The 23,308-nt window shown below is 48.2% G+C and overlaps 1 protein-coding gene across 5 annotated transcripts in view; it reads left to right on the top strand.

Moving 5' to 3' along the window:
* The window catches only part of tmod (tropomodulin), a 143,356-nt gene that overhangs the window by 86,449 nt on the left and 33,599 nt on the right, over positions 1 to 23,308 (top strand). The window contains exon 1 of one of the 5 annotated variants that reach the window (XM_077627716.1): positions 21,087 to 21,316. The exons of 1 other annotated variant lie outside the window; for it this stretch is intronic. Coding sequence is in view for 1 of the 4 variants with exons in the window: in XM_077627714.1 (XP_077483840.1) it covers positions 21,491 to 21,550 (60 nt within the window). In the remaining 3 variants the exon portion in view is untranslated. Of the gene's footprint in view, positions 1 to 21,086; positions 21,317 to 21,475; positions 21,551 to 21,945; positions 22,177 to 23,308 lie in introns of those variants that run through there. 3 more of the 5 variants (XM_077627718.1, XM_077627714.1, XM_077627717.1) reach the window with 3 other exon arrangements.

Genomic DNA, 23,308 nt, shown 5'->3' with positions numbered 1-23,308 from the left:
GGTCGAGCAATCGCTTTACGACTGATCATATCCCTTTCCCGGAGAACGCGGACGAATGAGGGATTGCGAGCGACCCGCTGTTCTGAGACGATGGAAGAGATCTCCACCGGATCGCGAGGGCGCCGCTGGCGTGTCGATGGTGAAACAGCGCTGCGCTGTAACTTTCCCTGTCGGCTGTATAGTTCTTGTGCATGCATGTGCGTGGGGCGACTGCGCAATTCCTTCTCTGTGCTTGCGTATTCACTCAGCATTCACTCTTGCGCATAACAATGCTGGCAGGAATAAACGAACAATAGGAACACCGGGATTTTTTTTTTTTTGAGATCATTGAGAAATGCGCACCCTCCTCGGTGTTAAGGCCGCACAGTTCGCTCTTCATCCACATAATGAAACACTTAAAGCAGAATTAAAGTTCTAAATCTGTGCATGGTGAGAATAGCTTTATTTCCTTGTATTTGGTGTGTTGATTTCTCCACCGTACGACTAACCATGCGGTCCGGAGAATTCGACCTAAACATGCTGTAGAGTAAAGCGGGCACCCTTCCGTCAGTTCTGGCTTTTCGTGGTTGCTTGCTTGCGGTCCACGACCGGCACCAGACTGGTGTAGATGGCTCGAACAGCCCACTTACCTAAGGACAAATCGACATCGCGCAGTGGAGGTGCTAGCTATACTAAATTCAACAATCTTGTGACAAAGAGGAGCCACAAACCCTCGTCACGTCACCTGTCTAATTACAGATGCGGCCTATGTAATTCTGGCTACCTTTCAGGCAATAAAATTAGGTGGAGTCAGCGCTGCGTTTGAGTTCTTCTCTCGTCTTCGTGTTTCATATCGCAATGTAATTTTCCGCAGCATCAGCTGCTTACCGGGGCTTTCACGCTTCCCTCCCTCCAGTCGGCCTCTTTGTTGTTGTGGGATAGAAAAGTATATGCAGTGAAATAGAACATACCACTGCCTTCGTCCAGTTCGTTGACTCCACTCCATTAAAACAGGGCAGCGCACAACGTGAACGAAACACAGACGAGACGAGAAATCAGGTAGAAGCACAGGTCGTTCCAAACACGCTGCCCTCGCATCTCTCGTGCCATCGGATTCTAACCAGAGATTCGAGCCTAGTTAGGACGCACGATCGAGTGGTTCTCGGCGGCGAAGAGTGCGGCGGACGGTGGAGTGTGGGAAAGTCGTGGCGTGAGCTGAGCACCACGGGTGGGCGGACGACATTGCACTACAGCGACCGTTAATAGGCTGCGCGCGTGCGTCGCAGCCATCGGGACCAGCCTGAGCATTTCACCGGGGCCCGCCCGCGGAGATCTCGTTCGTTCCCATCCGTTGTCGTCGCCGCAGCGGCCGCGCTGTTCTTTCCGCAATACTGCGACCCTGCACGACACTGGAGGCGCCGTCGCCCGCGCTCCCCTGTGGAAGGGCGTGCTAGCCAAGCGCGTAATTTCTCGTCGTTCGCCCCTCGAATGTGTGGGTGTTTATGTGCGTATGCGTAAGACATGGGTCCCTTGGCTGAAAACAACGAGAGAAAGATAGAGAAAAGTAAAGACGAACACTCCCACCTTCTCTCGGGGCAGAAGGTTGAAGGAAGAAGAATCGCAGTCGCCGGGAGGTCAGTGACCCCGCAGCGTCGCCATCTTCTCCCCAGCGCCAAATCGGGCACAGCCTAAACACGGCCATCAATTTGCCCTCGCCAGGAAGGAGAAAACTGAGAGAGAGAGAGAGAGAGAGCTCCCACGAGAGGAACAGGGAGGATATCTGTGCGCGTGGGTATGCACATGCAGGCCACAGGCACGCGCTTCCCAACGCCCGCCCGCGCCTGTCGCCGAACTGTAAAAAGCAAGCGAGGCAACCAAGAAGCTAGTCTTTCCGTCGGAAGGATGCTAAAAACGCACCGGCGCGAGCTGCCGCCGCCGCTTCCCTCCCGGCACGCGCCGCGGCTGAGTTTCTTTTTCTTCCTTGAGCGGTTAAATCGGTGGCGGCGGCTCCCGCCTTGCCCGGATGCGCGCGGGAGCCGCCGTCCAAACACGTGAGACTAGGCGCGTCCGTTGCGCTCCCGGGCGACAGTTGCGTCTCGTCGCGGAGAAGGGACACCCGAACCGCGCCGCTCCCCCTCCTTCGGGGACCTCCCCGGTTAGTTTTTTTTTTTCAGCCCGGTAGCAGCAGTGCCGCCGAAAGCTTCGCCCACGCGTCGTGTCGCCTTGCGCGAGCGTGCGTGTGGCCACTCGTCGCCCGTACAGCCGGCGGTCGACCGTCCCATCCAAATTGGGCGCCCGGAGGACGGCCACCCGCCACCTCCGACAGGGAACGGCCTCTTTTTTTCTTGGCACCTACTGCTTCCTTCCTTCCAGCCTTCCGCCCGTCTTTTCTTTCTGGTTCCTGTCGTCCCCGTTCCGTTTGGTCAGTGTCCAGCGCCTGCGCTTCCCCTTGCTTGGTGGGGCTTCTTTTCCCACCCTTCGTTCCTACCTTCGTTTTCTCTCGGTCTTGTGTCTTCCCTTTTTTTTCTTTCCTTCGCTCATCCTTTCTTCTCTTCTTTCCGCTCTGCTTTTTCTCGTCTGCCTTCTTTTCGTGCGGTACTGAGCACTCGTTGTAAAAGCCTGACACTGAGGCCGACTCCTGAGCGGGTGGCGCGCGCACGGAACAGGAACTTGACGCGAGGTGTGAAGGAAGCGGAGCGAGGGAGAGAGTGGTGACGCAATAGCGCGTCGCCGGGCTGCGTGTCTTTAAGTCGTTCGGCCTTTCCTTTACGACGCTCTTACTGCTAGCGAAGGCGTAACGCGACGACTGATTCGGTGTCGCGCGAAGAACAGTGGCAGAACCGCGCAGGCTGCAACACATACCGCAACACCTCGTTGACGAAACTCGGATGAGCTGTTGACATCACCGCTTCCCCCTGCCCATTTGTGCCATTTTTATTTTTGTCCGAAGCGGAGCTAGCCCTCACATCGTGAACAATCCACCCACGGCTGTCTCGGGGGATGGTACAGCAGCGGGCACTGCAGGATTGAGTTACATCGCGCAGGATTTTGAGTACACCTACACGAGTGTGGCAACACCTCGTTCCAAGCTACAGTTGACAGTCCTGTGGAGTGCGACGTCAAGACGAGAATGTACAGGGTCGGTCAAAAATTCCCAGGCCACAGGGTCTGCTTTTCGTCGGTATACCTTGGGCTTTAAGATGCCGATAAAGCTACCAAGGTTCTCAGAGTAGAGGTTAGAACGATACTACATCTACCATCTACAGATATTTTGAGCATCAGGAGTGTCGAACTGCCTTACTATGCATTTCGAAAGTAGAGTCCGTGGCCTGGGAACTTTTGACCGATCCTGCACGTGCTGTCAGCTTCAAATGAACTGCGAACAGGAAAACTGAAACATGAACATCAAAGTGCGAAGATCTTGGCTGAGAGAATATTAGCGCATTTGATTATCACTTCGTAAGCAAAAAGAGCGCTGCTTAGAAGTGTTAGAAAACCGCGCCTATCCTTTCTAGCAGCTAATATATTTCAGTATTTCGGTTTCTCGTTTTGACCGGCATTGTTCGCATTTCATCTGACGCTGACTGGCTGTTCACAGCAGTGAAATCGGGGGGCAAGACACAGGCTGTTTTCTCGATGTCTGACTCTATATATGCAAGCGCCCAAATGAAAGTGCAGCCTAAATACAAGATTTGTGGTAACCATGCCTATTTGTTTAGCTTGTTCCTAGTTCCTTAAATGTCTCGTATTCGCAAGAGCACTCAATAAATGATGCTCGGGGCGAATTTCCGCTGCGCGATGCGACGGCTCCCAAACGTTCGCGGTTGGCTCACGCGCGCGTGAGAACAGCACATTTAAGGAAGCCGCCCGCTCGCACTCGTAGTTTCCCCCGCAGTGCGACGGACAGTTATTCCTGAGGATAAATTCTCAAAGAAAAGACTGTAAAACACTTTTCTATCGTATGTAATCGTAAAACAAACGTCTTTAAAATATTTTCATTTTTATTTTTTAATTTTTTAATTGGTTTTTGGGGAAAGGAAATGGCCCGGTATCTGTCTCATATATCGTTGGACACCTGAACCGCGCCGTAAGGGAAGGGATAAAGGAAGGAGTGAAAGAAGAGAGGAAGCCCTTCTGCGATTTCTGCATGTTTCTGGCGCTAAAGTCGGCGCTTTCCCGAAACATCCATAATATGAAGTCTACCTCAGGCACGTAATATATTCATGAGTACCTCCGTCCTGGTAGTGATGTTTTACTAGAGGATTCTGAGCCATCTGCATACCCTCCCCTCTCCTTCCCAAAAAATAAAAGAAATCAATGGTGCTACCTCGCAGACATCTTCTTTGTCATCTACAATGCCAGCTTGGGCGACCCTTCCTCAGTTAAGCTTCCTTTGAACAACAAATTACCTTTATATTACCATAGCTTTCTTAAGAGCCGTGTAAGGTTAGCGGCCGCTCCAAAGGGCGAAAAAACAAACAGGCTAATTGATTGGCCCTGAGCTACTATTTCTCTTTTTTACATCGTGTCTAGCTGTAGGGAGGTAAAGAGGCATCCTTACAGTCTTCACGGTACCCTATAATTAGATATTAGTAATTAGTCTTAGGTTCCGGAACTTAATGTAATTTACGGAGGCCATATTCCTTGTGACGACATTGTTCCAACAAATTTGCTTTATTTAGTTAAGTCCCTTGGTTGTTTGCTTACTCGTTACCTGTGCTATCTTTCGAAATAATCGAACTCCGCAGCAGCTTTTCCGTTTGCGTATTTTTTTTATTTTATGAATTTGACACAGTCGTTTCGGAATACATGCAAGCTGGAATCTGATAGCGTGTGGGGCTGCAGAATTAATTAACGGAGGAAGACTCAGTATAGGAGCTGACGTCGTTGTTAACAGCCATTAAATTCGGTCTAAGCAAACAAATATTGAAAATCTTCTCGATTTAGTGATGACAAGCTTAGAGAAAACGGTAAACAACGCAGTGCCTGCACTGAGCGACATCAGGGAACTCCTACGACAGATTCGTACTCGTAATATATACAGCCGCACATTTGGGGGTATATAGAACGCGCATAAGGAGATTTTGATGTCATCTGCCTGCTTGGTTCAACGCCATTTTTGAAAAGAGCATAAGAAGTGCGAACTTCTCCGCAGAGCTTCATGCAGTGTATACGATGCAGTCATATACTGGGTGCACATACGTCGCCGCTTCGGCGTATGGCAAAGCACCGTACCACAGGCGCTGCCTCGTAAAGCAGCGCCCACGGAGGGCGACATGGACGGCAAATACCGGAAGCTTTCGGACTGTCCTTTGAATTGTCGTCTGGCGCGTACGCTGCACTTGAGCGCGTTCAAAATGAACGGAAATCCCAGTGCGCATCGTGTATAGGCAATATACGTTTCTGCAACAGCTGCTCGGTCTGGTGCCAGGGGCGTCTGCATTGCGATGCACTTTGAGCGGCATGCAAATTTCGGCGTGCGCATGCGTCGCATCGAAATTGCAAATTTCGCAGCGTCTACTGGTTCAGCGAAGCTAAAAGCAGCAATCCGAGAGCTTTGCACCACGTGGCGCACTGGTTCCAAAATAGCTATAAATAACAAGCAGTCGACAGAAACAGACCCCGAAAGTAACGGGACAGAACTGAGAGAGAGAGAGAGAAGGTGAAAGAGGAGGAGGAGGAAAAACATTTATGAAAGGCGAACGCTACGGCCCAGTGAAAAAGAGCGTTTTCTCCGCTAAGGCCCGTCAGTCGTCTGCCGAGCACTCCAGGAAGGAGCGGGAAGGTACCGAAAGTGCGAAGCGGAAGCTGGCGACTCCATATGCTCCCACCAGACAGAGCTCCAGGGCAGGTCGGGAAGGATATCTTCGGATAATAACTCTCTCGAGAGAGTGCTGTGCTCATTCAAATTAGGTCAAGGTGTCTCAAAACGCGAATTTAACCAAGAAGACACACGTGCATTTGTGTGGTAAATCTGTAGAAACAATTGAACGTGTTACACTAGAATGTGGCAGTATCCGTCCGGATGTCGATGCAGGCTCATTCATTGTCCCTGAAGCCTTGGGATTTAGAGATAACAGGGGTGAAATGAATAATCTGCGGTAGGAGTTAGAAAAAAGCGATTGGAAGATTAGTGGCTTAAAAGAAAGTTGGTGACGAAAGGGTACAAGTTCAGGATTAAAAACGGCATTTCGAAAAAAAAAATGGGGAATTTATAATTAATACCCTTCAGGTTGACGATTTGTTTATACAAATATAAAGAAAAAAGCCTAGCATGGTGGAAACTACCTTCTACTTGTTCCAAAGGGGATGGTCCTCAGTTCCATCCATCCATCCATCCATCCATCCATCCATCCATCCATCCATCCATCCATCCATCCATCCATACATACATACATACATACATACATACATACATACATACATACATACATACATACATACATACATACATACATACATACATACATACATACATACATACATACATACATACATACATACATACATACATACATACATACGTACGTACATACATACATACGTACGTACGTACATACATACATACATACATACATACATACATACATACATACATACATACATACATACATACATACATACATACATACATACATACATACATACATACATACATACATACATACATACATACATACATACATACATACATACATACATACATACATACATACATACATACATACATACATACATACATACATACATACATACATACATACATACGTCCGTTCGTCCGTCCGTCCGTCCGTTTATCTTTCCTTCCTACAAGGATGAAAAATTGATCAAACATAAAATCAGTGCAATGTATAGTAAAAGATTGGCGAATTTAGATATTGTTAAATTTGACAGATTGGTTAGAAAAATATTTAAAAAGTAATACCGAGGGTATCATCGCCTGCTACCATCCTGTTTCAGAGGGGACGCTACTACCCTCCGTCCACCCGTCCTGCCAGGCTAGTGCCAAGAAACTGACGGAATTCTCGAAAACAACAGACGGCAGATGCGTTTCACGCTCTGGGGCGCGCGGCAGGCGTGAGACATTTGTTACCTTTGCTGCTGGGGAACCTCTTTTTTTTCACGCTTCCTTGCCGCATAACAGTATGCTTTGACTTGGAAGGCACGCTTTTTAGAGGAGCTGAAGGGTTCCCTACTTCAGGTTCGGTGGTGTCCCGCATCCCGCTAAACAGCTGTTGTTTGTTTCATTCAATGTTGTGTGAAAATGTGCCTGGCAGCCTTCCCCATTTGAAGTCGAATTGAAGAGTTATCAACGCGCCTTCGAGGTCATGACTTACAGTAGTTTATTGGTTGTCACTGGTCATGCGTACGGTTGACGACTGCAAGGCCTTGCAAAGCTCACATGCAAGCTCTTGGTGAGCGAATAAAACGCGCCTGTGTGCTTGCAGTCTGCTGTGAAAGCTCTTGTGGTCGCGCTTTTTGTCTTTAAAACGCCGGTAATACGAATTCTGTGTCTTCCGGAAAGACAGAAATAGCGCCGTTGTTTGTCTCGTGTGGTCCAGCGAAGGAAGTGTACTTGAGCGAGTAGTTTATAGGCATTTCTTTATATTTTGTTTACAAGTATATTAACGGTGGAGCGCCGCGGGTACGCGCATGGCGTGAAAATGCGATATATATCCCGGAGAAGGAAGCATTCTTACTAGAAAGTATTGCCGAACGCTTTCAAAAGAACAAGAAATCGGAACCCGAACATTTCAGTGTGAAAGGTGTTGAGTAAACCATTGGTAGAGAAATTGGGTCTTGTTGCGATATACATTAGAAAGAAGCCAACAGTCACTGACGCTTTCACGTAGTTGATGTGTTGATCAGATAGAAATTAGAACTGCAAAAATAATTCTCCTTAAAGGCCCACTCAGGAAATGGAGGAAAAATAATTAAAAAAGATTGCAAGCGCATGTCCTGAGCAGCTCATTACAGTAAAATGACCGAGCCCTCGCGCTGTCGTTTGTATGGGGCAGAAGGCTAAATTTTTTTCGTCCAAGAACCCAATTATACGAACGCATTGTCTCTTCGGTCACTGGGGCTAAATTGTGACGCCTAGCATGACGACTTACGTTGACATTATGGCATGTATGAGCCAGCCAGCCTCCAGTGGAGACATCAATCCAAGTTTCTGTTTCGTCGTTTTCGTTGTTTTCACACATTGCACTTCAGTATTCAAATCTCGCGCTCAAAGACGCCCTTAGCCGAAGTACACATTGCTCTCAGTGTTTTGATCACTCAAAAACAATTTTGCGGGTTTCATCCAATCAGCTTCGTCGTCACGCTGTCGTCGTCCGTCCTCGCAGGGCGGATTAGCCATCGCCAAGTATGCTGGGCGTTCACATTTTCTTTTCTTTATTTTATAAAATTTTTGTTTAGGGAGGAAGTCTGATACTTGTTAGTTAATGGTGAGAGGCAATTCGTCGATCTACACTCCGCTTCGCATTTTGTTGCGTTGAAGTTGAGGTCAGTGCAGCTGCCAGCGTTTTTTAGAGGCCGAGCTATGTCGAAGTCCTCCTCATTTGAAAGCAGTTCGTGACCACTTCGTGTCCGCCACTTCGCACGCACTCGACGCATTCGCGGACGAACAACTTTTACAATTCTTCCGCTGAATAAATGTCGCCAGCTGTAGCTTCCAATAAAGCGTCCACAAACTGCGAGACTCGAAAAGAAGCATTCGATGGAAATCTGTCTGGTTGGGGAAGAACTTTTATAGCACAGCAGAAAAAGACCAACCAAGCCTATCAAGATACGTGAAGGAAGCGCTACGTCTCGGTGTCAGCTTGACTGCTCCATCGGGGAGTCTTCCGTCGTCCTTCCCACGTGGAGAAGTCGTGCTGACTGCCATAGGTTGGTTCGATGTTTAGGGGAATCTTCCAAGATGGAGTAAATTGGAGTAGATGGCTGCGTTTCGGTGGATGCTAATGAGTAAACGACCCCATTTTACTCCCAACGGTGGCTTCCTCCAGGAACATTTGGGCTTGGCTGCCGTTTTCTCTTCCTCTGTGCACTAAATGTTAGATTTGGAGCTTGCAGTATTTGCATATAGTTCGGTGAACTAAAACATCGCCACCAAGGTTGCTGTCTTGGTGGTTCAGCGAACGTGTGACGTTCTGCTGCTCAGTACGAGGTCGCGAGTTCTATTACTGGCTGCATCTCCCCACTCCAGTGCAGGTTGAAAGTGAAACGCCAGTGCGCTGGGATTTTACTGAAATAAAATCCCTGGTCCTCGAAGTTAATACGGAGCCCTCCACTGCGGTTTGTCTGCGTAGTAGGCAGATTGTAGCCGTGACATGTAAAAATGCGTTCACTGTAATATAATGGCCAAATCTGCAACATCTTTAGAAGCGTAATGAGCTTTATCGACATTCTGAAATGCTTGCTGAAGAACACACTGAGACATGAACATAGAAAGACTGAGAAAACAAGAAAGCATCGAGAATCTGCGACCACCTATGGAGGCAAGCAAGAAAACGTAAACGTCAAGTCAATATGCCACTTGGCCTCTGCTTAATGTGCTGCCAAAAAGTTACAGCTACAGGGGGTGACTACGTTGTATACGTGTGCGAAACTCGAATCTGCAAGAAACCGTTGAATCTCGCACTGAGGCTCGCACACTGCGCTGACGACTTGGTGAGCATGACGAGTTTCAGGCAATACCGGTGTGCGAAATGAACAGGCAAATATGCGTCGAACGTGGCATCAGGAAATGCGAACTGATAAACCGCTTCACGAAAAGCGTGCTGCCCGTATGGCGTCCAGAACTAGATTCAAATTAACCAAGGAAGGGCCGCGTTCAAAGAGCGTTCCAGGCGAAAGTGCATAGACGCATTGGTGAGGTATGGTTGACGACTGGGCGAGTTGGTACTGATTCATCTTGAAACCAGCCGGAAGACACAACAGAGGAGAAGTGATTAGCACAAAACGAGGCCGGACTGACAACTGACATTTTATTGAAGGAAAGCGGCAAAGGAAGACTCTCAAAGAGATGCGCGCGCACAAAACCCCAAAACAGTTGAAGGGCAGAAAAATATAATAATCGAAAGTCACTGGACCCCCGCCGCGGTGGCCCAGTGGTTAGGGCGCTCGACTACTGATCCTGAGTTCCCGGGTTCGAACCCGACCGCGGCGGCTGCGTTTTTATGGAGAAAAACGTTAAGGCGCCCGTGTGCTGTGCGATGTCAGTGCACGTTAAAGATCCCCAGGCGGTCGAAATTATTCCGCAGCCCTCCACTACGGCACCTCTCTCTTCCTTTCTTCTTTCACTCCCTCCTTTATGCCTTCCCTTACGGCGCTGTTCAGGTGTCCAACAATATATGAGACAGATACTGCGCCATTTCCTTTCCCCAAAAACCAATTCTTATTATTAAAGTCACTGGCGTCCAGCCTCGTCTCGTGCTCATCTCTTCTACTGTGTTGTGTCTTCCGGCTGGCTTTAATATGGATTTACGTATGATCTCTGCTAATGGATACCAGTGACAACCGATGCCAGCTATAGCCTCCCCTGAGCTGCAGTCTGAGTGAGATAGTACACGAATAAGAAGAAATGTAGACGTATTGAAGGCACGGGCGGAGACGGGTGATTGATTTGCTCGCAAATCACAATGCATCAGGCCTCGTATAGTCTAGGTTCACTGTATTCGCCGTTAGGCGGACCCAGCGCTCCGGCGCCCAACATGAACGCATTGTAAGACAGGCTGGACGTGGACAAAAAGGCAGTTCGCCGATAACCCGAGGCCTGTGTTTTGCTCTGCACTTGTTGCACGCTCTGCCATTTAAGGCAATGCAAGCCCAGAGACAACCTTTTATCAGCGCAGGCGCAGCGCAACAAAGCCATTAGCGTGCGCGATGACCGGAACACCTTACTGGCGGAAAGCCTCGTGTCCATACTGGGCGCAATAGCCCGTTTTAGAAACTCCGTGAACGCTCGAACCTGCCGCTGCGCCATCCATCACGCCCGCTCCAATGCGCACACTGATGGCCGGTATCGCGCGCCACTTGATACAAACAGGCACGTGCCACGCGCAGCAAAAAATATGGCGCTGATTGCCACGCCATCTGCACGTCTTTCTCTGCGGCAAATACTGCGCTTTTTGGACTTGAGGCTTAAGCCTTTTGTTGTTTCTTTTCAGCGGAGCGTACCCGGTGCCTTTTGGAGAGGTCTTGGGTTTCTTGATTCCTGTTAAACAGTACCTGGCACAGCGTCGTAACGACGAGAAAAAAAACTCCTTTAAAATTTACTCCAAGCTCGGGAACGAGCGCATCCACGTAGTTATGAAACGCGTAATTGTGCCTGTCGCCGCCGCTATATCGAGCACTTAGAATCGCTCCACATCGGGCGGCTTGCATGATTGAGGTGGGAGCAGAGACTCCTAGAATCAGGGATCTATTTCGTACGGCTTAGTCTTTGTGTAGTTCCCTTAAGTGCTTTTTGAGTACAGACCTGTCTAGAGTGCTCGGACTCTGCGCCGCCTGCTCTCCGCAGCGCAAAGAGCGACGTCTGACAACGCCTGGTTCGAGATAGCGCATCTTTGAGTATGGTCTGAACAACAGAGATGCGCTATCTCGAGCCAGGTGCTGCCGCTAGACGTCGCCCTGTGCGCTGCGAAGGGCAGGTGGCGCAGAGTTCGAGCGCTCTAGACAGGCCTGTGGACGACTTCATACTTTCTTAAGTGTTTTTTTTTAGTTGAATCAAAGTTAATTGGTTTTCTATTACGGTCATTCAGCCGTGCTTTGAAGCCGCAAAAATACTTTTCGCCGTAAAAAACAGTGCAAGCGTATGTTCACAAGCGCGAATGTAATGCGCAAAAGCGCTGAAAACTTGTGCCAAGGCACCACGCGGATTTATCTGCGAAAGATTACTTCCTTGAAGCCGCATTAAATTTCGGTTTCACACTTCTGCCGACATACGACCACTCGCTAAACCACAAACCTCTCTTCACAGCATCGTACTCATAAAAACGAATGTTCATTGCGTTTCACGAAACCGTTTTGAGGTCAGGAACTGTGGACACCAAGCTTTCCGTTGCGTCGAAAACCTTATGGCTTTTAAAGCTCAATTTTTGGTTCTTTAAAGTGAGGAAATAGCGTAATTATCAATTACCCGTGGCAGCTACACTGTAAACAAGAATAAACCCAAATAGGAGTTTAAATGGTTGGCGCCAACCTTTATACTCCACATACGGAAACATTTACTCCATCATTATGGAGTAAAATGTGCTAAATAACCTATTTTACTCTCTGCGCTAAATTATGTGGTATATAGGAGGATTCTGCTCCTTGTAACTCCCATTTTTAAATGGAATTTCTTGGTCTAAATGCGCCCCAAGTCCCAAATCAAGTAAAAAAAAAAACACCATTTTGAGTCATCCACCCCGCCACCTAGCGTCTCGTCTGCTTCTGGTGAGTCGTCTGATAATGGCGGTGAGTGACGACCTCTGGCTACCATCATCGCTGGATCTTTGCTCACTTCTGCGCCTTCACGGGCGTCTGCGCGGTACAAGATGTCGGCTTGTCGCCGTTTTCCATTACAGTAGGCTACATAATTTAACTCCTCTTGAGAAGGCTCCAGTGCTCGAACCATACCTGACCTTCTTTTGTTAGTGTCGCCGCCCCGTTAGAGCCTCCGCTTAGGCCTAATTCTCACAGCTGTTTTCATTGTGGGTATCGCGGTGTGTCGCAGCAGATTATAATGTGTTGCATGAACATGGAACTGTTTAGTTTCAACGCTGAGCTTTTGATTGAGCTGATGCGGTTACATTTTTCCTGAGTCATATTGAAATCCCAAGCCTTAAATAAGTGAATATGAAAGCAAACACTGCCATACCAAACTACCTTGAGAGGTGTTTTCATTTTCAATTTATTCTGCTCTGGTTTAGAGTCAGATGTAGCGTGTCAAATATAGCGTCAAATATATTAGTCAAATATAGCGTATAATGCTATATCCCTTTATCTACGAACACAGTCAACCAAACGAGGTCGTACAGCAAAAGCAGACGACACGCAGACGACACCTTCCGCCTCCGCCGCCGCTGGGCCTGCAGACGGCGAAAAGAACGCGTGACGTGGGGTAACATTAGGGCAGCGCAGTTTCCGAAGTTGGATTTCCGGCTGCCCACGCAGCTACCACCCGTTCCCACCGCTGGCACTGCTGCAAGAATTAGCCTGAATGAGGATAAATGAACACGACGCAATTTTTGGGCTCCATTTCTGTAGGTATTAAAAAAAAATTACTCCCTTGTACTCCTAAATACCTCCCTTGTATATAGAAGTAAATAAATAAAATACTCCATTTATATAGAGTAAATAAAACGTCCCTTGGGTGTGCGCTCGAGGACAAGCCATTTATTCCACCCATTTGGGCGTTTTTTTGTTAACAGTGTAGCGACACGTTTCTTCGAACAACGAGTGATGACTGTTTCGATATGAGAAAGTCGCCTGTCTGCTCCTCCCAAAGTGTTGAGAAATAACACTTGAAAGTAAATAAAAAGTGGAACTTCATTGCCTCGGATAGCAGTTTTAGAATAGTGTGAGAATGATGGAGTAAAGACGACAAACTGCAAAGTGACCAAGGAACAATGACTTCACCTCTCGTCACAAGTGGTCAGCCTGTTCAGGGGTGGGGGGGGGGGCAGTTCCATCGTCACGAGTTCGGCAGCTCTGGCGTGACAGGCCAATTCGCTCGCTTAGATGCAGTTTTCCGCACCGAAAACAGAAAATAAAAAGCCAGAAAGCAACTGCGACAGTCCCAAACACAAAACGGAATTCTACAATCCAGCTTTCAGCCTTTCTGGCATTTTTCTTTCAGCTCGAGATCGCATCTCCCATTCGCACAACAACCAACCTCTTCCCGCGTTGCGATCCGCGTATCCCATGGTGCAGTAAATTAGTTTAAACTACCAAACACTTTCTCCCCGCTTGACGCGTGCCGGGGAATAATTGCCAGAAAACTTGGTAAATTCAAACTGTATCAAGCCTCTACTACGTCCCCCGTGCCGTGATTAGCACGCTTCAATAAGCGGACAATGCAGCCGCATGCACTGCGCGAACACAGATGGTGCGCTCGATTGTTCACAAGAGTGGGCCGCATGGTTCCCGCGAATAGCGCCAAGAGCGAGCGCGGCGTCATAACGAACTTAACGCCCACACAAGCTCACGTTTTGAAAGGAGCGGCGCTATCTGTAAGCGAGCTGCGAGAGCGTATGTGAGTAATGCCGCACTGATGCGGAGGTAGTGAAGCGAACATAAGCGATCTCGAAGAAATAACGCACGATGCCTCCGCTCCGGTTAATTGAGCGCTCGGGTAGCGTAAGGGTGGCGCTTCATTCGAATAGCGCCTCCCCGCCTCGCTAGCTGCGCGCGTACTTCGCCCCGTGCCGTCACCGCCGCTTCGTTCCCTTTTGTGTCGGATCTTCATTCCGGCCATTGTCCGTGCTCTGCGGAGGTATAAAGGCAACCCTTGCGAAGCAGCAGCAGGCGTCGTACGCACATGCATGGGCGCGAAACCCGAAGAAGAAAATGCCGACGGCCCGCCCTTTGTTTCCAGTCTGCGGGCGGTGTCGTCACTCGGCTGCGAAATTCGTCGCGCGGGGGCGTCGGACGAAGGCGTCGCCTTGCGAGCTTTGTCAACAAACAGAGAAACGCGAGCTGTGAAAGAAGCGACAGCTGAAACAAATCGAAAGCAGTGAAGTGACAACTTGCAGAAACGAGCCGTTATTCAAGGCGAGCATGCAAAGCCGAGCGTTTTATGGCTCCTGCCGCGGGCGGGGATTAGGGTCGCGGAGAGCATCTCGGCGGGAACGCGCGCGAGGGTATATGGTATATGACGATGCGACAAGTCGTTTGCGTTAAACCGTGATGGCGTTGCCGGCATACGATCAACACAGGAGGTTGGGATATGTGACGAAATTATGATGCGCTTTATTTAGGTGTCGTCAACGAAGAATTGTTTGGGCCGTGACCGATGTTTGCCATGTCACTTGTTTTTTCCCATCTATATTAGTCGAATGGTATAACTGCAGTTCGCACTCAGTGCTTGGCTTGAAAGTCGCGATGCCACTGGGACTTGCCGTCGTGTCTCATTGTTTTGCCGTTCGGAGGTTGAGCCCAGGTTCGCGTCCGTGTCCGTTGTTGTGCGATGTGTTGTGTTGTGGTGAGTTTAATGGCACATAAACAGCTAAGGCTATTATTCTCCAAACTCGAGGTTAAAACCTCGTGGCTGTGCGATGTCAGGGTACGTAAGAGAGGCCCACTGGTTCTAACTAATACAGAGCCCTCCACTACACATTTATCCCGCGCACAATACTGAACAAAAACATATTTCAGTTTTTCGAATTCAACTTTTTTTGCCCTCTAAAATTTGCGCACTAGGTTATTGGACAACAACGTCAGTCTTTTTACACAAAAGCAAATCATTTTTATCATTGTATTAACAAAGCGACAATTTCTTCCCACAGAAAATTTATTGGAAGATCTGCTCTCTGCGCTCTGTGAAGGTATCGGTGACTATACGTTTTTCTTTTATTACAAACTGAGGCAACAGTTTCAAAAGTGTATTTTTTTACAATAACCTAATGAGTCAGTACATCATACGCAAGCCTTTTCTGGTGATGCTCGACTCAGCCGAAGCATGGAGTCCAGGAAGCTGTCAGCGAACGTCTTGTTTATGTGTCCACGCTTTTGCAGCAGCTTCTAGACTTTCTGCTCGGCGCTGCTGTTTTTGTTTTTTGTACCTAGGATGATGCGCCATGTTTGTTCAAATATATTCAATAGAAATAATCAAAGTACGCTGGCTTGGTAACTCCATACGGTCTGCTGTCCTCTTCTTCACCCAATTTTTCACAAGCGTGGAGGAGTGCTTAGGGTCGTAATTTTGCAGACAAACATATCCAAATCCCAGATTCTTATGTGCCAATGGAAGCATAACCTTCTCAAGAGTGCCCTGATCAACATTTACGCTCATGATACTTTGAATTCATTCAAGGAGACAAACACCACGAGAGGGGAATCAGCCCGGTGCCGTTACGTTCCCGCCTCTCTGATTTAACGTGGGAAGTTGATAACACTCTCCATACAAATTGCGTTTGGGGCGATGTATACAACGAATCCCATCATTCCCGCATGACAAGAGCTTCGATTCGTCGAATGAAATTACTCTTGTCCATATGTGAGCTATCCACACTACAGGTGTTCATTTACCTACATTGTCCTGGAAACCCGATTCTTTTCACAGGTGTGCGGGATTGAAGCTGGGCTCCTGTCGTTAAGTCCAGTACATTGCACATGACGTCTCATAGTCCATGGAGTGACTGCAGTGTCTGATAGCAGGGCGAAAACTTCGGAAATGTCGAAAGCAGTCTGTCTAGTGTTTATTTAGGCGCGAACATTGCCTTTCTCAACAACTTGCTTGGTCGTTCTAGCCTGTCTCCTGAGAAGATGGGCAAACAAAATCTCCTCTGAACCTATATCTCTACAAAACGTGTGTAGGCGTGGACGGCACCACTCTGAAATCCAGTGAAAGCTTATGGTGTTTAACCCCATAGCTGTGGCCGCAGGTAAATGCCAATTGAGTAGTCTTGAAGTCGTTATATTAGTTTCACACTACGGCCACTGCTTATAAAAATGTACACTCATGCAGGCAACCGCGCATTATGCCACCTGAAAACGACAACGTTAATCATAGTTCAGGACAGATGGAAAATGAACGCAATGTGAAGCACCCGTGAAAAGACAAAAATGGAAACGAGCTTATGGCAAGCAGTTATGCCACCAACTCCTGACGAAGAAGACGTACTTGCGCCATAATATATTCAGCAATAGCAAAGAGGTGTTTCATATACGTGACATTTTCTACTTATAGCAAAAAAAAGTGAGGATATCATCTCTTTTTGTTCACTACTGTATATATAAGTCAGTGACCACCAGGGTCAGTGCGCATGGCAAGTAGGTAGCTCAGTGCAACAAGAATAATTGTCCTAAAAACGCGGCTGCAAGTTTACTGTAGATCTCGATGGTAGACAACTTAACTGCTGTCGCGAACAAATTAGTCATTTGGTTCTTTGATCGCATTTCTCACAGCGCATGCACATAGTCTGGTCTCGAATCGTGCGACTGTATCTTTAAGCTGAAAAAAAAAATGCTTAATTCATGTGACTTCGGGATGGGACGACAGCAAAGTCCTGCCCGTTTTTCGTTTTCTTGCCTTGAATCTGGACCCGCCGCGGTGGCTCAGTGGTTAGGGCGCTCGACTACTGATCCGGAGTTCCCGGGTTCGAACCCGACTGCGCCCGTGTGCTGTGCGATGTCAGTGCACGTTAAAGATCCCCAGGTGGTCGAAATTATTCCGGAGCCCTCCACTACGGCACCACTTCCTTCCTTTCTTCTTTCACTCCCTGCTTTATCCCTTCCCTTACGGCGCGGTTCAGGTGTCCAACGATATATGAGACAGATACTGCGCCATTTCCTTTCCCCCAGAACCAATTATTATTTATTATTATTATTGAATGTGGTATCCTTAGGTTAAGAGAGTTCGATGTGATCGTGTGGCATTATGCTTAGTGGCATGTCTTTTTTTATTAGTCCCACCGTATAGTAGTTGATGGCCATATCTAGGGATATTGCCACTTTGCCGGTTATCAGTAGCCAACAACGTCATTCATACGCATACAGATCTGCTTCTCTATCTGCTCCTTTCGTTCTGCGCAAACAGAAATGACTACGCGCGGTCGCTATATAACCCCGTGCGACTCTAATATTAGAGCGTGACGCGCATAGCTCGAGGGTGAAAGTCCACGCACGCCTGACACGCTTGGTGGCCTCAATTCGAGGACGAGCGGCATCCGTGACATGAGATGCAGGCGCCGTCACTCACTCACTCGCATCACACGCGAGCGGAACACGGCTAATTGAAGGGGCGGTGAGGGCGCAGCGGACACCTGTTTGTGTACACCGACGCGCGCCGCGACGCCATCTTTAACTGTTGCGTACGCCGGCCGATTCCGACTCCGCAGTCGTCTGCCCACGTTCGTCTTGATTATTGTCTCTCTTCAGGGCCCACACGTGCGGCGCTTGTAATAATAATAATTGGTTTTGGGGAAAGGAAATGGCGCAGTATCTGTCTCATATATCGTTGGACACCTGAACCGCGCCGTAAGGGAAGGGATAAAGGAGGGAGTGAAAGACGAAAGGAAGAAGAGGCGCCGTAGTGGAGGGCTCCGGGATAATTTCGACCACCTGGGGATCTTTAACGTGCACTGACATCGCACAGCACACGGGCGCCTTAGCGTTTTTCCTCCATAAAAACGCAGCCGCCGCGGTCGGGTTCGAACTCGGGTACTCCGGATCAGTAGTCGAGCGCCCTAACCACTGAGCCACCGCGGCGGGTGCGGCGCTTGTATGCGGCCCACTCTGATTCGTCGGGTTTTGTCTTCAAAAGTGCGAACGCGCTAATCCGGAGGTTCAGAGCCTAGCAAAATCGTATCGTGCACGTGCACCCTGGAAGCATATAGAAAAATTTGGCAGAAAATAAATCACATATCCACGCCTGAGAGTTGAACCTGCGGCGGCGCGAACAGGTCAGTTTCAAAAGCTGCTGCGTGAGACAACTTTAAGATATCGCCGCATTTTTTTTAAACACGGCGCATGTTACAGCGATTAGTCTATCGCCGCAGCCTAGCACGCCTCGTATTAAACTGTACCATACTATCACGCTGTGCATTGCAGAGCGTTGTCTTCATCAACGTCCATCTGGCTCGTCCCGCGGCACTGCCTGCTCATCGTTGTCTCACACGTAGAACTCGAATTTAGTGAACAGTTTTTGTAATTGCTATTTTGGTTTCCTGTCCTCTGGCCTGGCCAAGTCAGAGAATGGAAAATTCCACATTGTGAGAATTTTATTCTTCGCTAAATAAATCTCAACGCGGCATCTCGAATAAAGTTTCCAGCAAAATAGTCTGTCGAAAGCCATGTCGAAGGTGCGTCACTTTTGGAAGCTTAACTCTGGATATCAGCAGGATCCCACTTTCAGTTTGTGAGAGAAACTTTTTAAAGAAAACGGCAAAACCGTTTCGAGATGAAACACAGTACCAACCAGTGTGAGAAATGCAGGCAATAGCTCCTGAACATACCGTTCCGAAGCCAGGTGCTTGATGCGATCGGTATGTTCCTATGAAGGATCTAAATCGGAAATAGTGCTCCTAAACTGTAACATATATTGTTGCATTCCTGCCATAAGCAGTGAAGAAAAATAAGCCTTTGTTGGGAAATAAATTTTTTACTCGCTTTGCAAATTCGCTTTCCAGATGTTTGTAGTATTTTGCAAAGGAATGTACCATTCTCGTTCAATTGGTAACATTGTGACTTCAAAGGTGCTTACTTTGAATACATTGAGTGCTGAATACAGCCTCTCCAGACTGGGTGGCACCACATCGTCGTCAATGCAATCATTGTTTCCAAGATTTCCGCATTTAAAAGAGCGTCTGGGTATTTTCATATACTAAATTCTCAGATATTCTCTCCCGATATTTTGTTGTTTCCTTGTCTTTTTAAAATTACTCTGAAATTTCACCCAAGGCACAATCATTAGCTTGCCACCAGTTTACCCTATTCTATAGGGTCTCCCCACTGAACCCTGGCCAATCGCCCGTCGTGGGTATGTGCCATGTCCCGAAGGTAACAACAACATCGTCGTCAACTGCCGTCTGCCAGCTTAGCGCTGTCACTGTCATCGCCTGCTAAGGCAGCTTTTGGTTAAGCAGGTTTCGCCACTGCATCTAACACCCGTGCCACACGCTCACAATAAATGGCAGTAAATCCTCAATGCCTTAGGTTTGTTAATGCCATTACTTTCAGAACTGATGCTATACACGACGACGACAATGATTGCAAAGCAGTCAGAAATTTCGCTTGTATATAGAGAGTTCTAATGAGCACAATATCTCGGGAATGTTGTTCAAATGTAATATAGAAATTATTTTGTAGAAAATAGCGCTGTTCTTGCTCGACAAGTCGAAAAGGTAGCTATAATCTGCCTTGTTAGCACACAATTAAGCCGCGAGTTTCTGTCAACAATTCCGGTAAAAATGGTGCCCTTCGCACCGAACATGCAGTAGAGGTGCCTCATATCTGAGTGAAAGTTATGAAATAATCATTTGCTTCTTATTAGCAAGTTGGTGCTAACAAAGTAGCATGCTTTTCTTCGTGTGGAACGGGGACGAGAGTACGCATTGCTCGGGCGAACGAGTTGTTGCGAACTCAGTAGGTCGCGAATGGCGGTAAGGCTAATGCAATTAAATTTATGCGTGTGGCATTGCGCGAATCTCATTAAAACTTAGTGTCATGTTCTTTTACCGCGCCGTTTAAGCGACAGTTCTATAGCTGTCGTCAGCACGGAGACCACGTGTTGCCCTGCCCTCTCGATCGATCAGTTAACCTAGCGCAAAACCCAGCGCTATGTAAATCCACCTTTCAGCAGTCAACTTCCGTTTGCGCTTTTTGTAACAGTTCCTACATTTATTACTTTCTTTGGCGATAGTATTTCCTTCTGCACGCACAGCTATACGTGTCTTGCCAGTATAATTATAACCACCATTTGTGCTTCAGTTCCTGGTAAATTGAATGCTCAGGATGACAGAAGCTTGAATATATGTAACTTTTTATAGTAAAGGAAAGGCAAGACACATTTTATCACTGAAAACAATCGATAATTCATCACTTGGAAATATTATACGCCGAAATAAACCGAAAACGACGCTCTCGTATAGTCGAGTAGTTATATTCGAACTACATACGCAAAGATGATTTCATATGAAGCATCTTTGAGTGCATACTGACATTTCTTTCATGGCCCAGTCAGTGAGCTTCGCCGATCGACGGTGATTCACAGCGGGCTGGCGGTGACTGGCATTTTTTCGTCTCCCATGACGGACGGCCGGCTGATGCCAAAACAAGCGCCTGCTCCGCGCGCTTTGCGTGCTCGTCCCGATGTCTAACACGGCGCAGCGTCGCAGAAACTGCGCATCTGAAGCCAAGGATTCGCGAACGGCCCACTTTACCGCGCGCAAAATTGCGCAGTTGGAAGGCGGCGCGCCTCGAAGACAGCCCTCCTCATCCACGCGCCGCCATTTGTAAACAGACACGCTGTTGCTAGGGCGACGCGTCTCTCGTCTCTCGCGACCAACGAGAAAGAACGAGGACGCCGCGAGACTGGCGAGAGAAGGCAGCAGGGTGGCTCCCGAGCGCAAGAAAACCTAAGCGTGCCTGTGTGTAGCTTCACGACCAGCGATTTCTTCGAACACAGGTGCGTACGGCTACGCTAAAGCGTGCTTTTGTGCTGTACGTGACGCGAGATCTCCTTCTGCGCTCACTGGGGAGGTTTGGATAGCGTAGCCGTCAAATTTGACCGGTTATTTTAGGCCGAGAAGTGCAGCGTTTGGGCGACGGCGCCCAAGTTTCTATTTCTGTAGGAGATTTCATGAGTTGGTTCTCGGCCTACTGCAACTGGCCCATCGGAATAGCTTGCGGCGGAACAAAGGTAGTCGTGTGATTTTGTGGAGCTCCCTAATGTTGACGTTTCAGCCTGGCATAAGCTGTACCCGCCGGTGTTTCTTCGTGTCCGTATCGAGTGGCATGAGCTCTCCGGCCGAGTAACGGTGTACGGGCAGTCGGCATACGTCCGCAACGTCCGGACGCAGTTTCTCCGCTCCTTGTCGCTGTCACATTGTCGGCGCGTTTTCATTCTCCACTGGCCGGCTTCCGAGAAGTCGGGTTTGTCGCACCTTTGACGCCAGCGTGAGGAGCACATCTTGCGGGTCTCCTTTTAGGATGATGCAGCGCGGCATGCGGCGAGGGGGCCCGGCTCTTCCTCGGCTATATTTATCCTTGGTCCGACGTTGTTTGTAGACTGTGCTCTTAACGTAGGTGTGCTTTGTTCCCAAGCGCAGTTGCGATCGCAGATTGTCTGTGTTCGTTACGTCAAGACCGCCCGAGATATGACCGTACGAGCGCTACGCGCCGTACGGTAGGCCCTCTAGACCGCTTGGCGCCTCTTCTTAAACGAAAACTCTCGCGAAGGGGAGCAAATATACTGGGCGCATGAGTTGACGCCTTTGTCGAAGATTAGCGGAGCATTTTGTGGCCAGAAAATAGGAAGCACCGCCAGTAAGTTCGTGGTGACCAACTTTCCAAGCGTCGCAGAGGTGATTAGCGGAACTCCATCGCAAGGCGTGGTCAGATACGGAAGCGGTGCTGCTCAATACCGCTTGTGCTCGCTCCTGCTTGTGGAGCCGCCTTTTCCCGAGTCATTGGTTACAAAATGTGGGCCAAACGTGACGACGCATTCTCCATCTAGTTGGGCGGGCCACGAGCGGGCTTATTGAGCATTATAGCCTACGGGATTTGTGGCGCGATGAATTCTCGCCCGCTGCGTGACGCGTAGCTCCCCCACAATTGACGGTGCTTTGTCCACTTGGCAGACTGTAGCGATGTCTTTGTATGCATAGATTATGACGGGAGTTAACATTCTTTCGTGATTGGGGCATTGGAGCCTCTGTGACCTTGACAGGAGAGTGCTCTCGGGTTTGCTGATGTGTCCGAAACTACTTCTCTGGCGTCGCTGCAGGTGAACTTGTTGAGCCATAACGATAACGTGGCCCATCTGTTCCTTTTGGGATTGCAGTGTGTTCGGCTGTGTATAATTTTTGTGTGAACAGTCATTGAAAATTGTAGTACCATGTGAATGTGTACTTGATAGCGGTGTGTTTATCAGCAACATCCATTGTCATTGTCTTCCTGAGGCACATTGTTCTCAAAACCCTTAAGGGAAATTCGTTTTGTCAGGGCATTCAAAGCACATTGACATTTAGATGTAGAAGGATTGGTAATGTGGATGGCAATGCCATCTAGTGCTGTATGTCTAGTCCAAAGCTTGTGGTTGCTTAAGCTTTGCTGTAATGTGTTCGCCTTATACTGCGTGGTTAATATATTTGCTACTTTTTAATGAAGTAAAGCGTGATCAGCTAGCACAACCCAAAAGCTTATTTGAAGATCAGTAGGCTAAAAGAAATTTGCATGTGGTGACCTACATTATGTATCCCCAGCTGTTAGACCAACTGTGTTGCGCATAATGAGTTTCCATATATGTATATATATTTTTTTAGTGCGAGTGTATTTTATCATTAAGCTTTTGTAGTGTGCAATGGGATGATCTGATGGTTAGCGACAAGTTTTTCTTTCAGGAGCAGAAAGTTATCAGATATGGCGACAGCTGTCAGTGACCTCTTTTATTTAGTGC

The sequence above is a fragment of the Amblyomma americanum genome, chromosome 6 (assembly GCF_052857255.1).
Source record: "Amblyomma americanum isolate KBUSLIRL-KWMA chromosome 6, ASM5285725v1, whole genome shotgun sequence".
NCBI classification, from domain to species: domain Eukaryota; kingdom Metazoa; phylum Arthropoda; class Arachnida; order Ixodida; family Ixodidae; genus Amblyomma; species Amblyomma americanum.
The sequence above is the reverse complement of the archived record's forward strand: the minus strand, read 5'-3'. Positions and strand labels throughout refer to the sequence as shown.